Genomic DNA, 27,318 nt, shown 5'->3' on the forward strand with positions numbered 1-27,318 from the left:
GACTGGATAGAAAAAGAAAAAAAAACAATTTGTATCATAAGGCAAACTGTAACCAGTCATGGCATCACATGACTCATTTATGAAACTATGGAATTACTGTATCCACCTATTTTATCAAAATCTCTGTATATAAAGCCCCAGAATCAGTACTCTGTAAAACAAAACCTCTTATCCTTATAATGTATGGCTGTGTATGCAAAGGATATGTACCCAACTACAGGATGTGTCTCAGGCTCATTATAGTTCTGAGTAGAAAGGTCTTAAAGAACTTTGAACTCTATTTACAAGTTTCTAAAATCAGCCCTTTTAGGGACAACTTTCCATCTTTTATAATTTAACTCTAATAAAAAGATCAGTTTGGTAGTGAATTGTACACGGAGTGCATTAAATAGCTGTTGGATGGGTGGCAAGTATCTTAAGAGTTCAGCAACAAGTATGTTGGTCACTATTGTTCAGGGGTGCTTTTATCACAGTAGTAACTGTGTAACTCATGGCATTTTCATTATCGCTGCAGCAGTAGGAAAGTTCTAATTTAAATTAAGCACTCGGTTGACACAATATGCGTAGGATGCAAAATATTTGAAATCCTTGATTTAGATAGGTAAATTAACAAATGCATAGATGAATGGGATTTCTAATCTACTACCAGACATTGCATTATGCAGAATTATCCAAACATTAAAAAAACCCTTATGCTAGAAAACTTAGTACACAATTTAAAGAGAAAAAAATTTATTGCAATATAAAATGCACTTTTATAAAATGTCCACAGAAGGCATGTAATTCTTCACTGCTATATAAATTTACTGGGAATACTTTAATCACCTTCTATTGTTATGATGATGTCACCTAAAACATCCTGTAAACAATGAGTTATACTCTATAACAAATGCATCACTGATTTTCAGCAATCTTGGTTTAATAATAATTAGTTTAAGACTATATAATCACATCTATATTCTGGAATGTCCATTTTCTTTCATGTAGTGTAGTAGAATTTAGACTATAATTGCACATGAATGGTACAGAAAAACATTCACTACCAAATTAATTTTATACCTTCATGACAGGTTTTACATTCTTTCTGATTGAAAATACAGCTTCAGCTATGGTCTGCAATGCAGCTCTAGGATTCTCAATGCAGTAGTGTGTGTGTGTGTGTGTGTGTGTGTGTGTGCGCGCGCGCGCGCGTGTCTATGTGGGCACCCATGAAACAACCTAAAGTGTATCTTTAGTAAACAAGTGCAACATTACTGCCAATCACTTTGCATGTTTAAATAGTATAGTCTGATTATTTGTAAACAAACAAACCCCACACAAATACCCTTAACTCTAGAAAAAAAATCCTGTCAACCCATAATTATTCTAATAGGCTTTACTTGAACACACATTGAATTTTTGAAAGGTGCATATAGTACCTTAGATAATAAGGTATAAAATGTGTTTCATATTTTATACTATGAAATGTGCATTTCTAATGTTTTATGCAGCATAAAGTTTAGATCAAGAAATTCTAAATCCTGGATCCCCACAGTTCATTTAGAAAACTCTCAAAGTTATGGCTCTTGCAGCAGGTTTATCAGATTTAACATGACGAAGTGTCCTAACTCCTTCCCTATTTCAAGTATCCAAAAAAAAAAAAAAAAGGCTCAAAATTTCTATGGGTTGTACTGAAAATGCAAACCTTTAAAACAGTTAAATGTGCTCTGAAATAAGATATAAATTGAAACAAGATCCCTAAGTGTTTAATTTCTGTTAGGCTGATTAAGTACTGGGACTTTCAAACAATTTTATGAAATCTGAGTATTTGCTCAGAAGTAATAAAGAACATAATAATCTGCCTATTAATATATGGTTCTGGAGAAAAATCAATCTTGATGTTTAAGACTTTTTCAACATTATTGACTTTAGTTTTGTTTTTTTAATATTAATTTAATATTCAATCTGAACATAAAAATTTGGCCTCAAACTACTTATAATGGAATGACTTACTTTTGAAAATGAAACTTTTTAAAGCACTAGAAAGAGAATTTACTAAAGCTGTTTAAATGTCTTTCAACGTCATCAGAAATCCTGCAGTATAGAAAATATATGGTACCTTTAAGGTTTCAGAATGAACTGATCTTCTGAAATTTTAATGCCATTTAAAAAACCAAAAATGTCAAATAGAAAAGACTGCTGCAATAAAGCACAGTTTCTAAAAGTTGCAGACATGATCCCACAGTCTGAGAGCACTGCTTCTCAGAGTCAGCAACATTTTACCTTTACCTAGGCACACTAGGTTCTCAGCTGAGAAAATAATCTAACCTGGTCCTTAACATATTCATTTAATGGTATGAATACTTTAAGGTCTTTCTCCCTTCAAGAAAAAACTTGATGTCTCACTAAAAAGTAGTAAGGAGTGTATCTTATTTTGAGACACTACTTTCTGGAACTGGCCCAACTGTATAAAATTTTAAGAAGTGTGTGAAAGTATGGAATCACTATTACTCTGTGAAAAGAGTGTGACAAAATTAAACATCACTATGTTGAACGCTTTTCTAGCTGTAACTCAAAAATAGAAATCATGAGTCTTCTATAACCTTAATTTTAAAAACACACAGAAGTGAAAAGTGCTATTTTTCAAAAAGTACAATTTTTCCCCTACTATGTATCAACATGGAATGATTTCAGTTCTCCTGTACTAAAAGCTGGACTTTTAAAAAACTAGTATTGTAATGCTTAATATAATGACTTTAATCAGCAGCGGCTTCACTTTCAGCTGGACCCCTTATAAGTCTTCGAATTCCTCTTTTTCCTGCAGGACCTTTTGGTTTTGCAAAACTTTGCTTATGTGCATGCTGCTTTGGGTGTACTTCTTCATAAAGGAAGTCTGCTGTCAACTCATCCCCATTGTCTATCTCAATCTGTAAGAGATGGAATTGGTAAAGTGTGATACTATACGAAAAAGACAACATTCAAAACCTAGTGCAACCATGGTGCCAGTTTTCAGGTGTAATAAATATGTAACACCTATTCTAGCAGGAGAGTATCAAGGACCATATGTAAATAGTTTCACTTCCACATTTTTTGGGGAGGGAAACCCCTCCCTGGGGTTGTGAGTTGCCTGAACACATAATCAGCAATAATCATTTTCTATTTGGTTCCTCTTTCTTCTTCTACCTAGTATATAAGAAGCCACCACTATATTCTCAAGTTGCTCTGCTTTGTTACACTATACATATCCAAGAAACATTATTCATTAGCGCCTTTGTTACTTGAGTCACTTGAAATTACTCTAGAACAGGGCCAAATTTAACCCAAATTAAGAGGTGCTTTACATTTTTACAGGGCTATAAACATAAAATAATAAAGCAAACAAGAGTATGTAACAAAGACCATATGTAGCCTGGTGAAACAGAGTATTTACTATCTGGTCTTATAGTAGAAAAAGTCAGCCAGTCCCTGCTATACCTTCAGATCTTAAAAAGCATAAAGAGAGAAAAAAAAAAAAAAAAAAAAAAGCATAAAGGGTTAGTACCCAATACACTGGCAGTTTGTAGGGATGTGTGTTTTAATGGGTTGAAGGGTTCAAGAATAAACCACATCTTTACCCATGCCTCATTTGCATTTAAGAAAATAAATTTAATTAAATTGGTAGCTTAGCTCCCCAAATGCAAATGTTTATGCCCATTCCCTCCTTACTCAACAAATAGATTCTCAACCATCCCATGGTTCAGTTACAAATGGAGATTCTAGTTCCTTATTAATAGCAAGTGTTGAGACAAGCACAGGTATGTAGATCTAGCAGCACTGTCCAGAATTTTCTGCAATATGGAAATGTTCTCTAAATTCTGCACTTTCCAATACAGTAGCCATAGCCACTTGTAGCTACAAACACTTGAAATATGGCCAGTGTGATTAAGAAACTGAATTTAAATTTTATTTAATTTTAATTTATATTTAAATTTAAATAGCCACATGTAGCTTAATGGCTGCATATTAGCATAGATCTATAAGGAGCCTGGAGCAATGATAGATCTTCCCCAGGCACTTAGAGTAAAGGAGACCCTGAAGATTTATGATGAGAACAAGAAAAAAATACTTTCATTAATAAATCATGATACATCATGAACTACATGAAAAAGACAATAAAGATCTAACAAATACTGAAATTTAAAAATAAATAGGTAATTTTACCTTTCTAATGACATCCATTTGTAGTTGTCTTTCTACAATTTCTAGCAGAGGGCTCTTGCAGCTAGAATATAACATCCGTTCTCTTATACTGCATGTGTATCCAGGCATTGAATAAATAAAAACTGTAAGTCAAAATAATAAATACAATTAGCATTACAACAATTAAAGCAAATACTAAACTTCACAGAATTATAGCTAAGTCTTCTGGGCAAGAGTGAGAATACAGTGTTAAAATACCAAAAAGCCAACTGAAAGTAACATGTTAAAGCAATATACTATATACCTATGGACTCCAAATAGTCTCCTTCATGGGAATGTTTATACAGGAAGAAATGGTAACGTGCTGAATCCTTGGGAATCCTCTTTGGCAAATCTTTTAGTTCTGTATTTGTTGTGTTGGCCAAAATTATAATTTCATTTTTTATATCTATTTCCTGTCAATAAGAAATAGCTTCATTAAAACAGATACACAGCAATTTAAAAATTGTAATAAAAAAAACTAGCAGAGGGACGCCTGGGTGGCTCAGCGGTTTAGCGCCTGCCTTCAGCCCTGGGCGTGATCCCGGGGTCCTGGGATCAGGTCCCATGTCGGGCTCCCTGCATGGAGCCTGCTTCTCCCTCTGCCTGTGTCTCTGCCTCTCTCTGTCTCTCTCGTGAATGAGTAAATAAAATATTTAAAAACAAAACAGAACAAAAAAACCTAGCAGACAAGGGGAAACTTACACAGGTTTGACTTTTCACAGTGAACATACATTGTCTTGTAGTTTTAAGAAAATGAATTTAAAAAAATCAGGAAACAAAACAATTTTAAATCCATTAAAAATAAACCTTATATGAACCATGAGACACCAGAAAGGACTGCCATTTCATAATTATCATGTCTCTTACCAATTGCACATAGTTGAGCTGTCTGTTACTTAATTTTTCCAAAGCCTGAAAAGCTTCTCGAGAAATAGGAAATGCTACTCCTTGTAGTGTTTGATGCTTAGTGTCCACACCCACGTCAGTTTGTACCTAAGAATGACAAATTTAATTTATTGAAGTTTTAGCACTTACCAGTGTCATACAGCAAAGATAAGAAACCCAATCTCTATCAAGTGTCATTCCACCCTCGCCCATTTTAATATGACTAACACTTAAAATACTATAAACTTAAAATGTAAGTAATTTCTCACATTTGTTCACGTTCTGCTAGCATTCTGTCAACATGCAGAGTGCATGACACATCTTTATGAAATGCTGGGAGTGAACATTTGAGTGAGTATGCAGTGTTAGTGGGGCTTTGGGGGGAGGCTGTTTATATGTTTGGTTTGGCACATTTGCAATGAACTATGTAAGTTCAAGTTTCAAGTGTCCTCAGATTACAAGTTTTAATTACAAAATTTTATTTGATAAAATTTATGAACATGTGGTATATTATGTGATATGTATCAAACTTTACTTTGTTCTGTTAGACATAAAATGCAACACAAACACCATGCATTGAATTGAAAGGAGTACGAACAGTATACAAAGACACAACACAGCTCAACAAATTATATACTACTGCAGAAGTTCCAGACTCAGGGCTTACATTACTAAGAACATGGGTGGGCAAATACTAGAAAAGAGTATTTTAAGAAAGCTTTCAATGCACATGTTTTAAGACTTTTACAGGGTCTCATTTGCAGTGTTGCAACAGAAAGTCAAATAGAAATTTTACTTTTAGAAAAACGAATGGAGATTCTACAGCATAAATGATACTGGATAATGAAAACATCATAGAACATATGCAAATGCATACCCCAATACGATCCTCTGGGCTCTGATTGCAAGGAATAAAACAAACTATCAAACTTGTAAAAAAAAAAAAAATCACATAAAAATCTTCACTCAAATAACTTGAGTTAAAATAATATAAAGATAGATCCTTGCTATCAGGTTAATATGAAATAATATTCAATCACTTTCCAGACTGAATCCTATTAGTCAGTTACTCAGACTAATGAATAGTTTCCTGCTACCTGTTCTTTCCTATAAAATCCCAGTAGAAACACAGTAGTTATTTTAACTTGTAATTAGAACAGCTGCAGTGAACACATTAGAAATATAAGCTATAATATGGATGAAAGTTATTGACTCTAATATAACTGAGTTAAACAAATACTCAAAAAAAAAAAAAATCTCCCATATATACATATGCATCCAAGTAGTGTTCATAGAAGTTAATTTATAGAGCTTCTAGAATTACTAAATATAGCATTTACCTTTTATCCTCTTTAGTCAGTCACCAAACAAAATAATGTAATAAAATAGAACGTAACAAAACAAACCTACTTTGGCAACCTCATTAGACATGATTCTTTGCACTAAATGGGTAACACACATTTTCCCATTTATTTTAGTATTCAAAGTACAAAGTTAAAAAAAAAGGTGTGCTGTCAACAGGAAAATATACTATTCTGTAACATAGATTACAAATACAGGAGGAAACTACTTATGAAATTGGTATGAACTTTAATATTTATTTTAAATTTTTTTCCTGAACAATCTTGTCTCTAAACTATACAGAATAAATGTAAGCTACCTAACTTACCTCTACATCTAATTAATTAAAAATATCTTTTCACTTAAAACCTTGCAAGAGTATCAAAACTGTAATTTACCTCATTAATTTTAATCTGTCGTAATTCTTCCTCAGCTGCAGTCAGTGGGGCAGGAGAAGATTGTGATAGCAAGTATTTTTTATATCCATTTAATGATACATCTTCCTGTAAACACAGAAATGGACTGTCATTAGTTATCCTCTGGAAGTAAAACCTCCGTGAAGTTACTTTAAGAAAAACATTATTAATATTTTGATTGAAAAATATTACTATTTATTTTTCAAAAGTCCTGTATTGTACAGGTTTCAAAAAACTTTAAGGGGGAATATTTATACTTCATCTCCTAAGTTTTCCAATTACTAAATCTTTTGTATGAGTGTTATGGTGGTGATGCCAGTCACATTATGAACTTGGTCATGTTCAAGTTTATAGGACAATTATAATTAACCTGGGGAAGTCTGCCCCATAACTATTCAATAATCAACACATTCAGATTCTGAATTCTCTATTATAATGATTTATATAATTTCTCTAAGCTATTCATAGAAAATGACTGTAGTTCTTATTTAAAGGAATAAAATATTCTGAAGAGGTAGACTTTTTCATCAGAATTTTGTGATTTAGAAGACTGAGAATAGAAAGAGTTGAGAAACCAGGTCATCAATTACTGGTGAATAAGCAAAATATCCCCATCCAGTCTTGTGGTCTATCCACTAGGTAATTTTACTGTTGAAGAAACATTTCAGTTTTCTTAATTTTGTGTATATATGTATAAATATGTCTTTACCACATTCATTTTATAACAAAGTAAGTTCTTAATCACAATTTAACTAATTAAATGTATTAATTAATCAACTATCCCAATAAATTACACACCTCAATGTTCCTGGCTTAAATAATATGCATAGTTACTGCTTCTACAACATGGGTATAAATGTCCAAAATATCTTAAAATTACTCTCTTTCAAGTGGTCTCTCATTTTACTGAGCCTGTTTCCCTTCCCTTAAAGTGAAACGGTTGAACTAATAAATAAGGCGTAGAACTAGAAGATCTCTAAGGTATAGGATAGTTTCTGAAGACTAACAAAGGAGATTCCAACATATTTTAAAAAGGTAAATACACAGGACGCCTGGGTGGCTCAGTGGCTGAGTGTCTGCCTTCGGCTTAGGGCATGATCCTGGGGTCCCTGAATTGAGTTCCACATCAGGCTTCCCACGGGGAGCCTGCTTTTCCTCTGCCTACGTCTCTGCCTCTCTCATGAATAAATAAAAATTTTAAAATCTTAAAAAAAAAAAAAAGGTAAATACATGTTTTAGTTAACTTGCTTATCATATGAAATATAATAACATTTTCTCTTATGCTTACAGATTCATTAGTCTGATTTCATATCAATTACTGATTACCTAGGAGTTCTTATATTGGTTTAATTGCAACATGTGGAATCCACATAAAAATATAAATTTTGTACCTTTACTGTTCCAAAGACTTCATCTTTAATGTGGCCACCTCCAAATTCCTTTTTCAGAGTTGCTCTTGTTGCTGCATACAACATTTTTTGACGAACCTAGTTAAGTTGTAATAAAGTTTACTTAGCAGTTTATAGATGAAAACTATCACTGCAAAAAAAGTACTTTCTGAATATATTAAAATCTTCAAGCACATTAAACATAAACTGTGATAAAGCTGAAGTGTATGGGCTGTAATATGCTGAAGTACAGGCGCACAAATAGCCATCATAACACTTCATCTATTAAGGTAGATTTCACTTTATAATATGTCATGTTTCACAAAAAGCGAGAAACTAAATTTTAAAAAATTACTCACTTTTCATAGTATTCAATGAATTCAATGTTTAAAAAAAAAAACTACTTAAAATACTACTTTAAAATACGAAGAAGAAAACATCACTTGAAATGAAGTAACCTGGATACTGACATTTTACTCCAAGCAAATCTAGATCAGATGTTACTCAGCTGTTTAAGACTCAAATGTTCATGGCATACCTATGGCATATACGATTCTATGAGGAATACAAAGATGAAAACAACTACAATATCAACTATTATTAAAGAGTCTAATAGAACTATTGAAAACTACTAAAGGTAACTGCCAACCAACAGGAATAACTTTATAATACTGCACCGTCAAATCCAGTAGTCTGAATCGGTCTACTAACCAACTTTCCTAAAAGAAATATTGTGTTTGCCTACCATTTGAATGGTAGCTAATAATATTTAATGTAATTTTTGATTAGCTCTCAGAATTATTCAAAGTATTACTCTGAGCACAGTCATTTATATATAATTGCCAAAGATTTTTCAATTTAAAATAAAATAATTCTGTTGATTTCAAGGTCAAGACTTCTGAATCTAAGTATATTACTCCCAATTACCAATATAAGGATTTTCTTCATGATCATTCCCTTTCATGGGAAATAACTATTGCTTCTCAACTTTCTCTTGGCCTAGGAATATTTCAGAAAAAAGATCTCTAGCATTTAACATTAAGCAAAACAAATTACAAAAAAATTACTTACATGAGAATGATCTGGAGACCAGGCAATAAATATCCATTCATATCCCTGGGCATTCTGAGAATCTAACCTGAATAATATATAGCACGGTTGCTTGTCCTCCAGTAGGGGTAAAACAAAGGAATCATAATCTTTATCCCAGGAATCTGAAGGCTGACTATATGATCCAATCACAAGTTTCTCTATGAAGAACAATTTTTAAGACACATAAATTGTTTTAAATACCAAATGGTAATGAAGAAAAAAGAATTAATAACACAGTCATCTCCTATTATCATTCATATCAAGATGTTAAAAAAAAAAAGACTGCAACACAAAAAATAATTATGGTATAAAGCATTAAAAACAGCTATGGGAGCACCTGGGTGGCTAGTTGGTAAGCATCTGCCTTCCACTCAGGTCATGATCCCAGGTTCCTGGGATTGAGGCCCATGTCGGGCTCCCTGCTCAGCAAGGAGTTTGCTTCTCCCTCTCCCTCTGCCCTGCTCTCTCTCTCTCAAATAAAATCTTTAAGAAAACAGATATGAAGATTTTGTAACATGGTAAAATGTTATATTTAAAAATGACAAGAAAGGAACATATGATACAATTTTATTCATATTTAAAAGTAAATAGTTGAGCTGGATGGTTGAAGAATGGCTGATTATAGTCTATTTTCCAAAATGTTTATGCTCTAAGTTATCAACAAAATATGTACTAAATAGGGCAGCCCCGGTGGCATAGCGGTTTGGCGCCGCCTGTGGCCCAGGGTGTGATCCCGGAGACCCAGGATCGAGTCCCATGTCGGGCTCCCAGTGTGGAGCCTGCTTCTCCCTCTGCCTGTGTCTCTGCCCCTCTCTCTCTGTCGCAAAAAAGTACTAAATAAGTATTATGGTTCAAAGACAGAATTTCTGAAACACTGAACTGTACAATAAGAAATATTAAAACTAGGTTTAGTTTTTATTTGGTCATATGTTGGTATTTTTTTAAAGATTTTATTTATTTATTTATTCATGAGAGACAGACAGAGAGAGTGAGAGAGAGTGAGAGGAAGGGAGGGAGGGAGGGGCAGAGGGAGAAGCAGGCTCCACGCAGGGAGCCTGATGTGGGACTTGATCCTGGGTCTCCAGGATCAGGTCCTGGGCTGAAGGCGGTGCTAAACTGCTGAGCCACCCGGGCTGCCCTTATTTGGCCATAGTGCTACAAATGAAAAATTTTGTCCAGAAGCGTATGTTGGTGCAGCCATTTGGCAGAATCAAGTTAAATTGTGAATGTTCTCTGCATAGAAAATCTTGCACGTATATACAGAAGTGTTCACCAATAAGAGAATGATCACATAATTTGTAGCAAAGTTATATGATGAATTCACATTTAAAAATAATTGGTGGGGCAGCCCCAGTGGCTCAGCGGTTTAGCACCACCTTCAGCCCAGGGCCTGATCCTGGAGACCCGGGTTCGAGTCCCGTGTCAGGCTCCCTGCATGGAGCCTGCTTCTCCCTCTGCCTATGTCTCTGCCTCTCTCTCTCTCTCTCTCTCTCTCTCTCTCTCTCCTGTGTCTCTGCCCCTCTCTCTCTCATGAATAAATAAAATCTTAAAAAAAAAAAAAGTCAAAAAAATTTTTTTAAATCTTAAAAAAATAAAAATAATTGGTGAAAAAAAATAATTGGTGAGCTCTCTGTCAAAAAATAAAATAATGTTTACAGAAAAAAGGATACAGGATAAGATGTCAGTTTACATGAACTTAAAAAACTCAGAACAGCACTGTAAGTTACATGAACTTAACTCAAAACAGCACTATGTTATCTACGGATACATATAAAATCACATTGCAGAAATATAAAAACTCCTAATATAGTTGCCACAGGAAGAGGAGTCAGGAAGTAAAACTGTTTAAAGGGGATGCCCGGGGATGCCTGGGTGGCTCAGCGGTGTCTGCCTTCCGCCCAGGGCGTGATCCTGGTCCCGGGATGAAGTCCCGATCAGGCTCCCTACATGGAGCCTGCTTCCCCTTCTGCCTGTGTCTCTGCCTCTCTCATGAATAAATAAATAAAATCCTTAAAAAATAAAAAAAAAAATTAAAGGGGATGCCCTTATATCACAAAAATGTGAAGTTTAAAAAGAGCTAAAGCAAAAAATAAAAAATTAAATAAAAAATAAAATAAAAATAAAAAGAGCTAAAGCAAATATAAAACATTAGCAGTTAATTAAAGAGGAGATGGAAGTATTTATTTATTATTTGTAATTTCCTTACTTAAAAAATTTTTCTCAGAACAAAAAGTTCAGAAAATAATGAATTAGGAGAGTGTCATTTTCCTCTATACTGATCTAGTTAGACAAACTTCCATTTTATTCACTTAACTAGTCAGAAGTGATGGCATTTAAAATTTAGCTCAATATTCCTAAAATATGCTGCTTTACAGTATATGTTTATTCCTATCAAGAGTGGTTTTATATATATATATATATATATACACACACACACACACACACACAACTGCATATTTTTCAACCTGCACTAGTATTTTTAATATTTAAGTGGAAAATGGAAAGTAAAGGAAATTTACTTCCAGTTGGTAAAAGAACAAGTTATTTTTCCAAAACGAAATATTTCCAGGTATTTAAGAAATTAGGCCAATAGAGTATTTTAAGATTTTCATTTGTGAGAATATTAATTTTCCAAATTCAAATATAGCCAAATTAAAAGATTCTCCCACCCAATCAATTTCCCCGCTAATAGAATTATTTTGAACAGATCAATTTATAGTTTGTTACACTCTTAGGACTTTGTCCCAAAACAAGAAAGGGGGAATCATTTCTCCAGGACAGAATGCAATCCAGTGGAGAAAATGGGAGTTTGAAATCTTTGTTTCTACTTCAAAACTAACTTTACTAAGTAACAATTCTCAAGTAATTGTGGGGCTGAGAATCACCTGTCTACTGATTTCCATTCCAGAGATGGAAGCAGACATTAGAAATGGGTTCTGATACAGAAAATGAAACACAAAAAAGTACAAAATGTCACACCAAAAAGACATCTTTCCGTTTCACTGAGAGTCAACTGCAGAATTCAGAGGGCAGGCAGCGGCCAAAGGGACATGAACAAATGTACAAGATCCAAGTTGCCTACAGGCAAGCTTTGAACTTGCTTTGCATTAATGAATAGTTCCAATCACTGACAATGGATTAGAAATATAAAAATATAATACTCAAAAAATATATATATAATACTCAATCTAAGGACAAACAATATTTAAAAATGTATAACTAACCATTTTCAATAGATATTTTTAGAAGTCTGTATTTTCCATTTCTTGCTCTGGCAAAGATATCCTTAACATCTTCACTTGCTGTGGAAAAAGGTAAAGACAAGTAAACCCATTTTTTATACTTATGTGTTACTACTTTCAAATGCTATGAGAGGAAATGAATTATAATACAAAGAAAAAAATCTTGATCATGTAGCATCCCCATATCAGTAATTTAAACTATAAAACTTAAAGGTATAACACCGTGGATACTGTATACAGCTAAGAAATATTAATATAGCTTAAAAGTATATTAACTCTAATCTGTTTTAGCTAGAGAATTCCAACGCAGAAATAACACTGGGAGTGAAAATATTAAAGTTATTCAAATCCGATAGGGGTGAAAAAAACACCTGTATTGCTTTTTGACTGAAAACCTTTCATTCTCTTCTAGTCCAATTTCAAGGTTATAAAAAAGATTCAATAATTCATTTTTATATTTTCACATTAAAAACAGTAAGTATCTGATATCCCATCCTGATTATGCAAAAAGTCAATAAAGTGCCTTCCAGCTTGCACTTCTGGTAGTATTTCCCTAACTCGTATCTCTCAAAAAGATAGAGTTATGTTTACTAAAGCAAATATATATTTAATAATCCTCCTGTTCCTAATAGAGCTTCAATTTCATTCTGGTTTCATTCTTGAGTTGTAGGAGAGCAAAAACAACCATGTAGGTAGTGATTGCTACCAGGCTCAAACACGAAAGTCAGTAACTACATATTTAAATGTCAAGCCAACTCAAGACAAATAAAACAAGTGCTTTTAGGTCTGAGAGTATTTTGCTTCTGTTTGTGTGTGCAGGGAGAGGTGTGGGGCCGCCAGAGGCTCCCACGAACAAAAAACACAAGTAAACGTTCATCTGGGAAAAAAAATTAGTTGCTTGTGTGTGTGTGCGTTTTGCTTGTGTTTTTTTATGTGTGCAGCAAAACACATTTTGCTTGTGTTTGTGTGTGCAGGGAGAGGTGTGGGGCGGCCAGAGACTCCTACGAACAAAACTCAAGTAAATGTTCATCTGGGGAAAAAAAAAATTAGTTGCTTGTGTGTTTTTTGTGCTTTTTTTTTTCTTGTGTTTTTGTGTGTGTGTGTGTGTGTGTGTGTGCAGCAAAACACATTTTGCTTGTGTTTGTGTGTGCAGGGACAGGTGTGGGGCAGCCAGAGACTCCCACGAACAAAAAACACATGTAAATGTTCATCTGGGGAAAAAAAATTAGTTGCTTGTGTGTTTTTTGTGCTTTTTTGTTTCTTGTGTTTTTGTGTGTGTGTGTGCAGCAAAACACATTTTGCTTGTGTTTGTGTGTGCAGGGACAGGTGTGGGGCGGCCAGAGACTCCTACGAACAAAAAACACAAGTAAATGTTCATCTGGGGAAGAAAAGAAAAAAAAAAAAAAATTAGTTGCCTATTAACAGGAAGAGCGTGGGTTCGTATTACAAGCACTTGTTAAGTCGTGGCGAGTAACCCCGGGGTATATGATTTGGTGGTGATGAGGGTGAGCGCCTCCAGACTGCCCACTGTCAATCCAGGAAAATAATGGAGGTGCCGATGTACAGTTGCACGCCCCAGCTGCCTTCACGGGGTGACTCAACACAGCCCCGCAGATCAGCCTCCTCGGGACTTCTCCTCGGAACACAAACTCAGGTTTCCATTTTGGAAGAAAACGCGGAAGAGTTTGGGCAGCGCCTTTAACGCGGGGCGAGAAAGATTCCGGTGTCTCTCGCTTTACAAGCAAGATCCTGCAACGGGGCAGCCCGGGAGGCTCGGCGGGTCGGCGCCGCCTTCAGCCCGGGGCCTGACGACCCTGGAGACCCGGGATCGAGTCCCGCGTCGGGCTCCCTGCGTGGAGCCTGCTCCTCCCTCTGCCTGTGTCTCTGCCTCTCTCTCTCTCTCTCTGTGTCTCATGAATAAGTAAATAAAATCTTTAAAAAAAAAAACAACCCTGCAACGATCTCCTCTGCACAGTGAAAGGAGGGCCGGCCCGTCTAGAGGAGCCCGGCCGCCCCGGCTGCTTCAGGTCGCCCCCGCCGCACCGACCCGAGGAAAGTTGGGCTGCGGGCAGGGGCGGCGGCAGGCACGCCCCCTCCGCCCAGGCCTCCTCGGAAACCAGCTGCCTGCGCTTCTGCGAATTTCCCGTCGGCCGGGAACGTGGCGGCGGCCGGGCCGGGAGCGCCGCAGGCAGGCAGGCCCCGAGCGCCGCGGGACCGGGCCGCCCCCGAGACCGGCTCCCTCCCCCCCCCCCCCCCCCCCCCCGGGGGCTCTACTCCAGCCCGGCTCGTCTCGCAGCCGGCCCGGGGCCCTCCCGGGAGCCCCTGCCCCCGCGGGCCGCTCGGGGCGCCGTTACCTTGGATGCCGGTCTGATGGGACATGGCGGCGACCGCGGGCTCCCGGCTCCGGCGCTAAGTGCTGAGAGCGGCCCCGGCCGGCGCCTCCAGGAAGTGGTGGCTCCGCCGCCGGCCGCGGCGCGTCATCGGGCTGCGACCCGCGCGGCCGCCCCGCCCCGCCCAGCAAGGCCCCCCGCGTCGTCGCGCGCCCGTGGCGTCAGCAAGCCGCGCCCCGCCTCCCCGCCGGTCGCGCTCGGCCGCCCGCAGGTCTGTAAGCGCGCTCTCCCGCGCCCGCGGTCCCGGCCGGGACACCTGCTCCTCCCGCCGCCCCGCCGCAGAGCCGGGGGGATGGCTTTGCCCTCCGCGGTCTGCCCTCCCCCGACGACCCCGTCGCCACCGCCGCCACCGCCGCCACCGCCGTTCGCTAAGATGCTCAAAAGTGCAGATGACCTTTTTACTGAACATGCATTTTCAATTTTAAAAAGAGGTGCACTCAGTAGCTTCCTTAGTCCACTCTTCCCGTAACCTATACGATCTGAAAGGTCACTCCCTGCCCCATTTTTTAAAAAGAATTTTATTTATTTATTCATGACAGAGAGAGAAAAAAGCAGAAACACAAGCAGAGGGAGCAGCAGGCTCCGTGCAGGGAGCCCGACGTGGGACTCTATCCCGGGGCCCCAGGGTCAGGCCCTGGGCCGAAGGCAGGTGCTCCACCGCAGAGCCGCCCAGGTGCCCCCCCTCCCCATTTTTTTTTTTTAATGACGAATAATGTCTAGGTGGTCTCCCAGCAAAATTTGCCACACTTTTAAATTAACCTCAGACTGTTAATTTTTCTTTTTCTTTTTCTTTTTTTTTTTTTTTTTCCAGTTGGGTACATTTAGAGACCCAAGTTTTCCTGTCCGTTCCGCAAAGACACAGCCATTAGAAGTGAGATTAGCTGACTTGAATAAACTCCTTTGTGGTCAGTTTTATCATCGCAAACGAGGATTGTTGCTCTGCTTTAGGACTGGGCGTTTAATCATCCCGATTATTCAGGATTCGTTTGGATAAATTTGTAAGACAGCAGCAGACAGTATTAAACATTCTTTTCAATTCTCTGCTGTCCAAAACACGTGTTTTCCTTCTCGAAGGTAATTTTATTTTATTTTATTTTATTTTATTTTAAGATTTATTTATTTATTCATGATAGACATAGAGAGAGAGAGAGGCAGAGACACAGGCAGAGGGAGAAGTCGAAGGCCCTTAGAAAACTGGGTCTTTTGTTTTTATGGCCTTGAACTGACGAATATACAAAATTACAATCGGCTTATCAACAAATACTTTCTCCAGCCAATAAGTGCAAGTTAGCAGAGTCACTCTTTAAATACAATGTATTTTTAGTCATTAACTATCAGGCTTGCTTTTTTTTTTTTTTTTTTTTTTTTTCATTAACTATCAGGCTTGCGATTTTTTTTTTCTCTCTGCCAGGACCACAGCAAAGGAGGTTGCTATGTTCTGTTTCTTGTTATCTGGACTCTTGTTTCTCAAACAGACCTTCATATTGTAGAATAAGCGAAATTTAGTCTGAGTTTTGTAACTTGTTTGGATTTAAGAAATGTGGGGAGAGTTTCATTCTAACCAAATCCTTCCTGACTCAACAGTTCTTTCTGATTTAGCAGTTTTGATTGCTTTGTTGAGCAGAGAGAAAATTGCAGAGTTCATCTTCAACTTTTTGACCGATTCATATCCTGGTGACTAGGGAAAATTGCCTAAGGAAGTTGGCGTCGCTCAAAAATACTGATAAGGGAAAATAATTATCCCATGTTTATGCTTAGAAAAAACCATGGTATGATCAGCTCCAAAGAATAGGAAAGTCCAGTTAAGTGGGGTAGGACCACTCTGGAATGCATCAGAAAAATGCTTATCTTCTGGCAGTAGAGGAGTCTCACTTGAAAGCTGCAAGGGCCTTGGGTGCCTTGTTTTCAAAACAGCAAAGTTCCTCTGAGCAAAACACGGAATTTGAGAAGGGAAAATATTTCCTAAGCTATAAAAATCATGGCCAAAATGATCATTTTTACTGCCCATCAGTGTTTCTACATAGAGTTAAATAATTTCCTCTATTTTACTATTTTTATGTATATGCAAAGAAAATGGATTTTCTTTAATGCTTTCATAGGATGTTTTATGAAAATATTTCTGGTCCATATTGACCATACACTTAAATTTCACTAATTTATTATGTATGATGTTTATTTCAGATTGGGTTAAAGTTTGGCATTGTACTAACTTTGGAGAAATACATACAGTGCTACTGCTGTATATATTTTACCTGCGTAAGCAAACAGATTGTAGTAGAAATCCTGTTCCTTTGGTTAATCCCTCTTGCTTACATCTTTGATTTGAGCCCAGTCATGACTTCCTGCCTTAACTTTTTAAAAAGATTCTGATCAAATACATAGAACATAAAACTTATCTTCTTCACTATTTTTAAGTGTGAAGTTCAGTAGCATTAAATACTTTCACCCTATTGCACAACCAACCTCCAGAACTCTTCTTATTTTACAAAATTGAAACTCTGTGTCCATTAAACAACTCCCCTTCCAACACAGCCCCCAGGCTCTGGCAAAGAACATCCCACTTTCTGTCTTTATGATTTTGACTACTCTAGTACCACATGTAAGGAGAATCAGCTTTTTTTTTTTTTTTTCTTTTTGTGACTGGCTTATTTCGCTTAGTATGATGTTCTCAAGATCTATCCATGTTGTAGCATGTGAAATTTCCTTCCTTTTTACAGCTGGATAATATTTCATTGTATGTATACATCCCGTATTTTGTTCATCCATTCATCTGTCAGTGGGCATCTGCGTTGCTTCTACCTTTTTGGCTATAGTGAATGATACTGCTTTGAACATAGGTGTGCAGATATCTATTTGAGTCCCTGCTTTCACTTCTTTTGGGCATAAAAGAGAAGTAGAAGTACTAGATTATGTGGTCATTCTATTTTAGTATTTTTGAGGAAACTCAATACTACTTTCCCTAACAGTTGCACCATTTCTCATTCCCCCCAATAGTACGCAAGGGTTCCAGCTTCTCCACCTCCTTGCCAACAATTGTTACTTTCTGTTTTGGCTTGTTTGTTACAGAGGTCATCTTAATGGATGTGAGGTAGTATCTCACTGTGGATTTGACTTATATTTCCATGATTAGTGATATTGAGCATCTTTTCATATATTCGTTGGCCATTTGTCTTTGGAGAGATGTCTAGTCAAGCTCTTTGCCCATTTTAAAATTAGGTTGTTTTTGAGTTGTAGGAGGACTTTATATGTTCAGATATTGACCCCTTATCAGATATATGATTTGCAGACATTTTCTCCCATTCTGTAGGCTTCTTTTTCATTCTATTGATTGTGTCCTTTCATGCGCAGAAGTTTAAATTTTTAAAAAAAAATTTTAAAAAGTAAAAAATAAATAATAAAAAAAATAAATGTATTTATTTATTCATGAGAGACACAGAGAGGCAGAGACATAGGCGGAGGGAAAAGTAGGCTCCTCTCAGGAAGCCTGATGAGAGGCTTGAACCCAGACCCTGGGATCATGCCCTGAGCCACCCAGGCATCCTCAGAAGTTTTAAATTTTGATGTAGTCTAATATGTCTTTTAAATTTTTTTCTTGTTTTTCCATTTAACTTTAGGATATCTTTGCTAATCTTCTGAACATCTTCTAGCTTTTTTCCCCTAAACTTTTACTAAATGTCTTATAAATACCATCTAACTTTAGGATTTAACTTTAGGATATCTTTGCTAATCTTCTGAACATCTTCTAGCTTTATTCCCTAAACTTTTACTAAATGTCTTATAAATACCATCTACGCTTTCTATATACACTTTCTTACGTCTCACTCCTTAAATCCATCATTTCCAAAGCGTGCTGAGATGCCCCAGCCACAGTGACAGTGCCACAGTACTATAAATTTTTTAGGGAAACACAATAGTGCTTGATGTCAAAATATTAGCCTGAATAGTTTGGATTTTCAGTAGTTGCTGTGATAAAAGGCAACTACAGGTTGAAAATCAATGAGGAACAGGAAATGACAGTGGCTACTGTCAATCTAATTCCAGAGGGTAGGAAGTTGTGTAATGTGTAATAGATGCATACATCCCATTAGTAAGTAATTGTGACTATTTATTTATTTATTTTTATTTTTATTTATTTATGATAGTCACAGAGAGAGAGAGAGAAAGAGGCAGAGACACAGGCAGAGGGAGAAGCAGGCTCCATGCACCGGGAGCCCGATGTGGGACTCGATCCCCAGTCTCCAGGATCGCGCCCTGGGCCAAAGGCAGGCGCCAAACCGCTGCGCCACCCAGGGATCCCCATAATTGTGATTATTTAAAACTATAATCAGTGGTGTCTGGGTGGCTTAGCTGGTTAAGCGTCTACCTTTGGCTCAGGTCATGACCCTAGGGTCTTGAGATTGAGCCCCACGTAGGGCTCCCTGCTCAGGGGGCACTCTGCCTTTTCCTGTGCCCTTCCCCTTTACTCATGCTCTCTCTCTCAAATAAATAAATAAATAAATAAATAAATAAATAAATAAATAAATAAATAAATAAAATCTTTAAAAAGCAAACCTAAAAACAAATATTTCTTCTTTTAATTTTTGTGTATTACTTTTTCAAACAGCCACTAAGTTGCTAGTACATAAATATTAAGTTGTTTGGAATTGACTCCTTAATAAACTGCTCAGTATTTCTTTTGACCTAGGAACACTGCAAAAAATTTAGTGAGATACAGAAGTCTCTGTGAACTGGTAAAGTTTGGGAACCTCTGTCTTATAACCTTTGCATGTGGCTTTACTCACATTGTTTTATTGAAACCATTTTCTTGAATATGACCAGAGTCGTCCTTCTTAATAGCAAAGTCAATTCTATTTATTCTCAGATGTTTTACTAGTTTCCTATGGCTGCCGTAACAAATTAGCACAAACTGGATAGCTTTCAAACAACAGAAATGTATTCTTTCATGGTTCTGGAGCCCAGAATCCAAAACCAGGGTATCAGTACAGCTGCCATTCTTCTTGAGGCTTTAGAGGAGTATCTTTCCTTATCTCTTCTAGCTTCTGGTAGCTGTTGGAACTCCTTGATTTATGACCATATCACTTCAATCTCTGCCTCTTCGGTCATATTGCTTGATCTCTTCATTTCCAAATTAGGTAACATCCACAGGTTCCAGAATTAAGATGCGGGCACATCTCTTTGAGGGAGTGTTACCATTCAGCTCACCACAGATGTCTGAAGCTTCTGATCCTCTTGATCACTGCTTCTCTTTCTTTGATGCTGCACTACACTGATTTTCCTCTTAACTTGGCTGGGCCACGGTGCCTAGTGTTTTATTGTCAAACACTGTGGGTGTTATTGTGAGAGTGTTTGGGGGATGAGATTAACATTTAAATTGGTAGACTTTGAGTAAAGCAGATGGGCCTCATCCAATTAGCTGAAGGTCTTTTTAGAACAAAGACTGATTTCCTCTGAACCAGAAATTCTCCAAACAGACTGCCTTTGGACCCGAACTACAACTTCCCTGAGTCACCAGTCTGCCAGTTTACCCCATCAGATTATGGACTCACCACGTTTCCACAATTGCCCAAACTAATTTCTTAAAATCAGCCTGCCTCTCTCTCTCTCTCTCTCTCTCTTTTTCTCTCCACACACATTCTATCCATCGGTTCTGTTTCTCTGGAGAATCCTGACTAATGCCCTTTAACTCCTTTCTGTGTCTTCTTTACCTCCCTTTGTTAACATATGTAAAAAAACAAATTCTTTATGTCTTTAGCAAACTAACCCTCCTCTAGACGTCAGTGTCTCTCTATCATTTAAAAGCTGGCCCTTCTAACGGCCTCCAGACCTGGGAGGACTTGCTTATATTAACCACATTTCTGGTGTCAGATGTAGAAGTAACAAAGATGATGATTAAATGCTTTATTTTAGAACCGTGAGGCTCAACTCTTTTATAGTCAATCCATACTCGGTAAATCACTCTTTCCAATTACTTAGCAGAATTCAATGAAGCATTAAACAGAGTAGGCAACTAATGATCAATAAAATAAATTATTTCATGTACCCGGTTCCCTCACTTATGCCTATTTCAAATCTTCCTTTTCTCTTTCTTTCTTTCTTTCTTTCTTTCTTTCTTTCTTTCTTTCTTTCTTTCTTTCTTTCTTTCTTTCTTTCTTTCTTTCTTTTCCTTCCTTCCTTCCTTCCTTCCTTCCTTCCTTCCTTCCTTCCTTCCTTCCTTCCTTCCTTCCTTTTCTTCTTTCTCCTTCCTTCTTTTTCTTTCTCTTTTTTTCTAATTCTTACAGATTCAACTGATTTTGCTTCTGAAATCAAAACCCTCCTTTAGATTTCCTTCTTTGTGTCTTGTTGCTCTACTCTTCTTGCCTTACCTTGTATTATTTTCTCTTTTGGCACCACTTTGACAAATCCATACTCAGCTGTCCAGTTCATTTCTTGAAATCCTTTTCTAACTGGTCAGTCCCCTGCATCCTGACTCTCAAAGCCTCCTCACTGCCTACAGAATATAGTCCAAGTGATGTGGAGAACAAAAGCATAAGAAAAAAAATTAAACTTCCTTACAATTTACAGCCCATTGACAAGTCCTTGAGACAGGTGGAGTCACATTCCTCAAGGAGCTTAGCTACCTCAATGTTAATGTTTTGCTAGAGGCAAAAGGCAACCTTAGCTTGACATCAGCCCCACCCCTACAACCCTGTAAAAAATCCCTTTGGAAACTTCTTATATCTCTATCCTCCCAAAATTTACGTTAGCAATCATCCTCCAAGCATATGGTCCACTGCTATACATCTGAAGGGTCTCATGACTATCTTACAAAATAGTAGTAAATGACCTTTCCCTAATAACATCTAGCTCCAAAGTCCTGGGAACCTTGCTTCCAAATTTCTTAGAGACTTACTACCTCCCAACTTTAAAGTATGTAATCAGCCACTTCTTACAACCCCAGTGCAGCTCTTTCTGCCCACAAGTCCCGTCCCCATGCCTTAATAAAACCACCCTTCTTGCACTGAAGATATCTCAAGAATTCTTCCTTGACTCTTTTTTCCTGAACCCCCACATTACACGTCATGAACTCCTCGGCTTGGCACCCAACACTCTCTAAAATGTCTTCCCCAATTATGCCCCAGGCTTCAGTCAAACTGACATAATCATTCCTAAAACTGACACTTTATCATTATGTTTTCCTAATCTGGAAGACAAATCCTCCCTCTCCTAGCTATACCCCCAGATCTTTTACTGCTATCTCTGGCTTTCAATATTGAAGCCATCCTTTGGAGCCACAGCAACTTTCATGAAGCCTTTTCTCAATCTCAAATATATATGAAGCCTTGTTTCTTCCAATGCCTTTACCATTTTGTATGTCTATTTTAGCGCTCCTCTTATTCTTTCTTGTGGTCACAAATGTACATAAACTTATCCTAGTCTGTGTAGTCCTTGATACCAGGGACTTTTTCTTGCTGCTTTTTGTATCTCACATGCATTTAGTACTCATTCAATTCATTTGTTCATTCATTCAGCATATTAAGTGCTCTGAAAACACTTCTGGAATTTAAAAAGGCTTGATGATTTTCGTTTTGCACATAGAAATCGATGTTGCTAAGTCACTCATCCTTTGCAAAACTAGGAAATAAGAGTGCTGAACAATTTTCCAAGAATGCTTTTTTATCAAGTTGTATGATTCTTTGGTCATTAAAATGATTATATATTCACTCAGTAAAACTACTGTTGGGGAACACTTCCAATTTGTTTATGCAATTAAACTGAATTTCTTTTGTAAAATCTGCATTGTAAGATTTTTCTTTAAAAAACTTAATTTTTATGGTAATTATGTTTTTAGAAGTGACTGCTCAGATAGTTATTAAAATTGCATCCTCCAACCTTTACCTCTTTCTTTAAAATTAGCTGATTTAACAGTGGCAACCTACTGTTGGCCCTATCAACTTAGGTATACTTATTTCCAGTTATTTATAGTGAATCCTCTGCTCCAGCCGTGAATATTTTCCCACTTTCCCTCATCTATTAAGTCTCCAGTTATTAAACATTTGTCAGAGCTGTCATAATATAATTTGTATGATAGTTTATAGTTTTCAACAAATATATATAGACTTATTTGAGCACCAACACAATCCCATCTAAAAGGCTGAATGAAATATTATCAGGTTTTATTTTTTACCTCCCGAAGATTTGGAAATTGAGGCATAGAGAGGGGAAATCAGTAAGTTTCAAGGCTAGGACAAGTGTTTGTAGGTGACAGAAACCATCTTAAGACAATGTACACAAATAATAGGATTTATTAGAAAAGTACAGGAGAAACTCATGGCCTGGCTTCTTCTTCTGTGCTTCCCTCTTTCTTTTTCCCTCTCCGAATCTTTCTACTTATACAGTCAAATGGCAGAATGTGGCCGCCCTACACTTCCCAAGTTGACAGTCACATTTCTAGCCACATGCAGAGATTAGATGTTTGTAAGTTCAAATTCCAAATTCCATATGATTTACCCTGCTGGTTCACGTGTCAAATCATCCTTCATGGAACTGGCTGGTTTACCCAGTACACACTGCCCCATGAATGAAAGTCAGTTACCACTGAGGGGGTGGTAGGAATGGATCTTGGGTTTGGAAAACAGGCTTAGAATTCCTACTTTTTACAATTTGATGGAACTGGTCCTTAGAAGCTAAGTTGTAAATCACAAATTCTAACATATACAGAGGCAGTTAAATAACATAAATGAATGAAGCTGACAAATGGAGACTGTGGTACCCAGAAAGAGAACAGGATCCATCTAAAGGAGCTGTTGCTACTCAACTCTAGGTTATAGATACTCCTTGGGAATTTGGGCTCAGGCTAAATCTTCTGATTTTCTTTCTTTTTTTTTTTTTTAATCTTCTGATTTTCAAATGAACTCAGAATTGGGATTTTATCTAAAATCTCTATATATATTGATGAAAGTGAATCATTTCATTTTATTTTGTGAGATAATTATAAAGAGCTATACTATTTGCTTTAGGCTTTTTGCTTTTGCTTTAGGCAAGAGCTATGCTATTTGCTTTAGGCTTTCCTACAGAAGAAACAAACCCTATTATAGGAGAGAAAGCCACATAGAAGCTATATGACCACGAACTAAATTTGTTAACCTTTCTGAGTCTGAATTTTCTCTTATGCCAATACCTACCAGTTTCTCATGGTTGTCATGGAAATCAAGTGAGATACAATTTTATAAAGTTTTAACATGTGTTAGGTGCTCAATGTACAGTAGGATAGTTAGAATTAGCCATAGTACACTAGCAGTGTTAGTATTAGTACACTACTGCTAGTTAGAATTAAATCCCAAACAATACAGTGTGTCCAAAATACTGTCATTAAAAACAGAACAAATAAAGTTAGATTGAATTTCCTAACATCAATAGTAATGATCTTGGCTTCTTATATAAGCTCATAAAACCACAATGTCACTGTTAATGTCTATATCTTATTTAACATTTTCTTAGAGTTATAAAGCATCAAATAGGAAAAAGAACTCTTGGTCTTAAAAAGTAAATATCGAGCATTAAGTAATTTAATATGAATGTAACTGTAATCCCCAGCAATCTGTAATAAACACCTGGCAAGGTTGCTAAAATTTTTAACACAATAGAATGTGTCACAGAAGATTCTTTCATTCCAGTCAGGCTCTGTGGTGTCTGAATGAGTCACCGAGGAAAGAGAACAAAGAGTTTGGGTTAAAGATCAGTTCAAGCAAATAATATCTCTTTATTACTCTCTCCTGAGTGAAATCTGGGCTGAGGTAATCTTAATAAGTGATGTGCACTTTGTAATGATAGGAACTGGGAACACTTTGGTTCAAAACAGTTGTTGATAATGATAAAGCTGCATACTGGAATAAAAGTGCAGGAAAGCACAAAGCAACTGGCTTTTTAATGTACTATTTATAATAGGATTTTTCACCCTGGTTTTAAGAAGTGTCCTAGCAACAGAATCTTAAACCTCATTGTTATGATCTCTAAGGTCTTCATGTGGGTAGGTTGGTTTAAATGGCTAATGGGAATATTTGCAAACCACTTGGAAAACAGAGCATTTTCTCTCTTTTCATTGTTTCTCTGTCTTTTCTAGTGATGCTAATTAACACGTAAAATGCTCCTCTAACGTTTAAAAGGCATGTACAGAAAAGCCTCCCTAATAGTGCGTCTACAATGGGGTGCAACCTTCTCTGTCTTCTAAGTATTTTTGTAGACACAACAGAGGCAACTCTAGTGTTTCTACATGAGAGGAATTTAGGCCTGGAATCTACAATCTGGTTGGAAAGCAGTGTGAAGGGGACTATGAAGCTGAGCTTACACCTTGCAGGGGGGTTTGTGCTTGTGTGTGTGTGTGTGTGTGTGTGTGTGTGTGTGTGTGTGTGAAATAAATTTGAGAAAACCATCCATATCAAATAATTTGGCCAGGGTGGGGGTGGGTACAGCCAGAGCTAAGGGAGATTAAGGAAAAGTTAAAATCCCTTCACCCTTATCCTAAACTATTCTTTGGAGATGCCTGGAAACTCTAAGCCACATGGTTGGGATCCAAAATAGATTAATCTTTTACTAAATGCTGAAAAAGACTTTATATTACAGCTTTGATGTATGTATTCTGGGGTTTTGTTGTTGTTGTTGTTTTTATATTTGAGTTTATTCTTTTAATTTTTAAAACAGTACTATAGTTGAATATTAAAACAAAAACAATAGCAAGTAGAGAGCTATGATCATAGTCCTTCCCTCATTCACTACTGTGTATAAAATGCCGGCAGCAGTATTATTCACTGGCCCCATTAAGAGGTCTGACACTGAACACCACCCCTAGGATGATGTTCATCATCCTATGCTTCCCCATCTTTCCTGATTGGAAGCCAAGTCCACCAGTTCCACCTGGTCCATTTCATCAGTCTCTTCTATTTCCTTCCTCTCAGGTAGGAGTTTTTCCAGCAAAGAAAGTTTATCAGGAGGGATCCCTGGGTGGCTCAGCGGTTTGGTGCCTGCCTTTAGCCCAGGGCATGATCTTGGATTTCGGGATCAAGTCCCACATCAGGCTCCCTGCATGGAGCCTGCTTCTCCCTCTACCTGTGTCTCTGCCTCTCTCACCCTGTGTCTCTCATGAATAAATAAATAAAATCTTTTTTAAAAAAAGAAAGTTTATTAGGAGAGGGAAAGCCATTCTTGGGGAAGTTTACCTTAAATTTAATGATTAGGCGACCCTTCTCGTATGGTCTACGATAAATTGGCATGCCTTTGTTTAGCACACGCTTGATATCCCCATGCTTGACAATCTGACCTGGATGAGAGGTGATGACGATGGTTCAGCTGTCAAGAGTAGATAATGGCTTTTGAAAGCCGCACAGGGCTTCAACCAGCTGTATATCCATACACATGAAAAGGTTTTCTCCTCCTCGAGTAAAAACAGCATGGTCCTTCTGGTGTAAAACAATGATAGTATCTCCTGGTTCCAGTCCTGGTTCTTGGTCTCCTTCACCATGGAATGTTATCTTCTGGCCATCTTTCATGCCTTTGTTAATATGCACTTCTAGAATCTTCTCTCAAACTGTCTTCCTTCCGTTGTAGCTTTCACATCTATCTTTAGGACCGATCCCTTCCCCATGGCCCTGGCACTCCATGCACACAGATTGAATTTGCTGAACCATTCCAGGTCCTATCTGATGAATTCTTATTTGCATTCCAGTACCTCGGCAATTAGGACAACATTCGACTGCTCCTTTCTTACCACCTCGGCCTTCACATTTATCGCAAATCACATTCTTTTGCAGAGCTAGTTTTCTTGGTTACTGAGAGCTGATGTACAACATTTTTACCTCTCCTTTCTCTCTGCATCCTTCCTCCTCCTCCAAAAAGCATATCAAAGATGTCCGTGGAGGAGCCAAAACCACCACCAGCTCCACCTTCTTTAATTACCTGTTCTCCTCCTTTGTCATATAATTCCCTTTTCTTTGCATCAGAGAGCACTTCATAAGCTTGAGAAATCTGTTTAAACTTCTCTCCTTCATTTGGATTATTATCCGGTGGTACTTCAAGGCCAGTTTCCTGTAAGCCTTTTTCAATTCCTCCTGGGTGGCATTGGGTTTGATCCCCAAAACATCATAGCAAGTGGTTTCTTTCATCATTTTCTACAGCTGGTGAGAGGGCAGAGGCCCGTGTGGGGGAGCGGGAAGCAGAGCGTTGCTGGGTGAGGCTTGGGCAGCTGCCGCTTCTCCAGATCTCACTGAGCATTCTGGAAAGTTCCCTGTATTCTGTTTTTTTAGGAGTAGGCTAGATGAGGGTGGTGACCTTTATTTAGATATACGCCAATAAGGGAGTTAACTCTTCTTACATTTTTTTTAAATTTTTTTTT

General features: G+C 37.5%; 1 protein-coding gene and 1 pseudogene across 1 annotated transcript; both read right to left on the reverse strand.

Annotated features, from left to right (window-relative positions):
* Positions 1-715: 715 nt before the first annotated feature.
* TWF1 (twinfilin actin binding protein 1) lies at positions 716-15,055 on the reverse strand. The gene is made up of 9 exons (XM_038577401.1): positions 14,919-15,055; positions 12,547-12,624; positions 9,302-9,480; positions 8,234-8,329; positions 6,825-6,929; positions 5,068-5,193; positions 4,463-4,613; positions 4,180-4,301; positions 716-2,906 (listed from the first exon to the last, which is right to left on the reverse strand). Exons 1-9 carry the CDS (start codon positions 14,941-14,943, stop codon positions 2,736-2,738), a joined length of 1,053 nt encoding a protein of 350 aa, XP_038433329.1. The 5' UTR covers positions 14,944-15,055; the 3' UTR covers positions 716-2,735.
* A 3,710-nt stretch (positions 15,056-18,765) lies between these two features.
* LOC119877668 lies at positions 18,766-27,175 on the reverse strand (annotated as a pseudogene).
* Positions 27,176-27,318: the final 143 nt, after the last annotated feature.

This window comes from Canis lupus, chromosome 27 (genome assembly GCF_011100685.1).
Source record: "Canis lupus familiaris isolate Mischka breed German Shepherd chromosome 27, alternate assembly UU_Cfam_GSD_1.0, whole genome shotgun sequence".
NCBI classification, from domain to species: domain Eukaryota; kingdom Metazoa; phylum Chordata; class Mammalia; order Carnivora; family Canidae; genus Canis; species Canis lupus.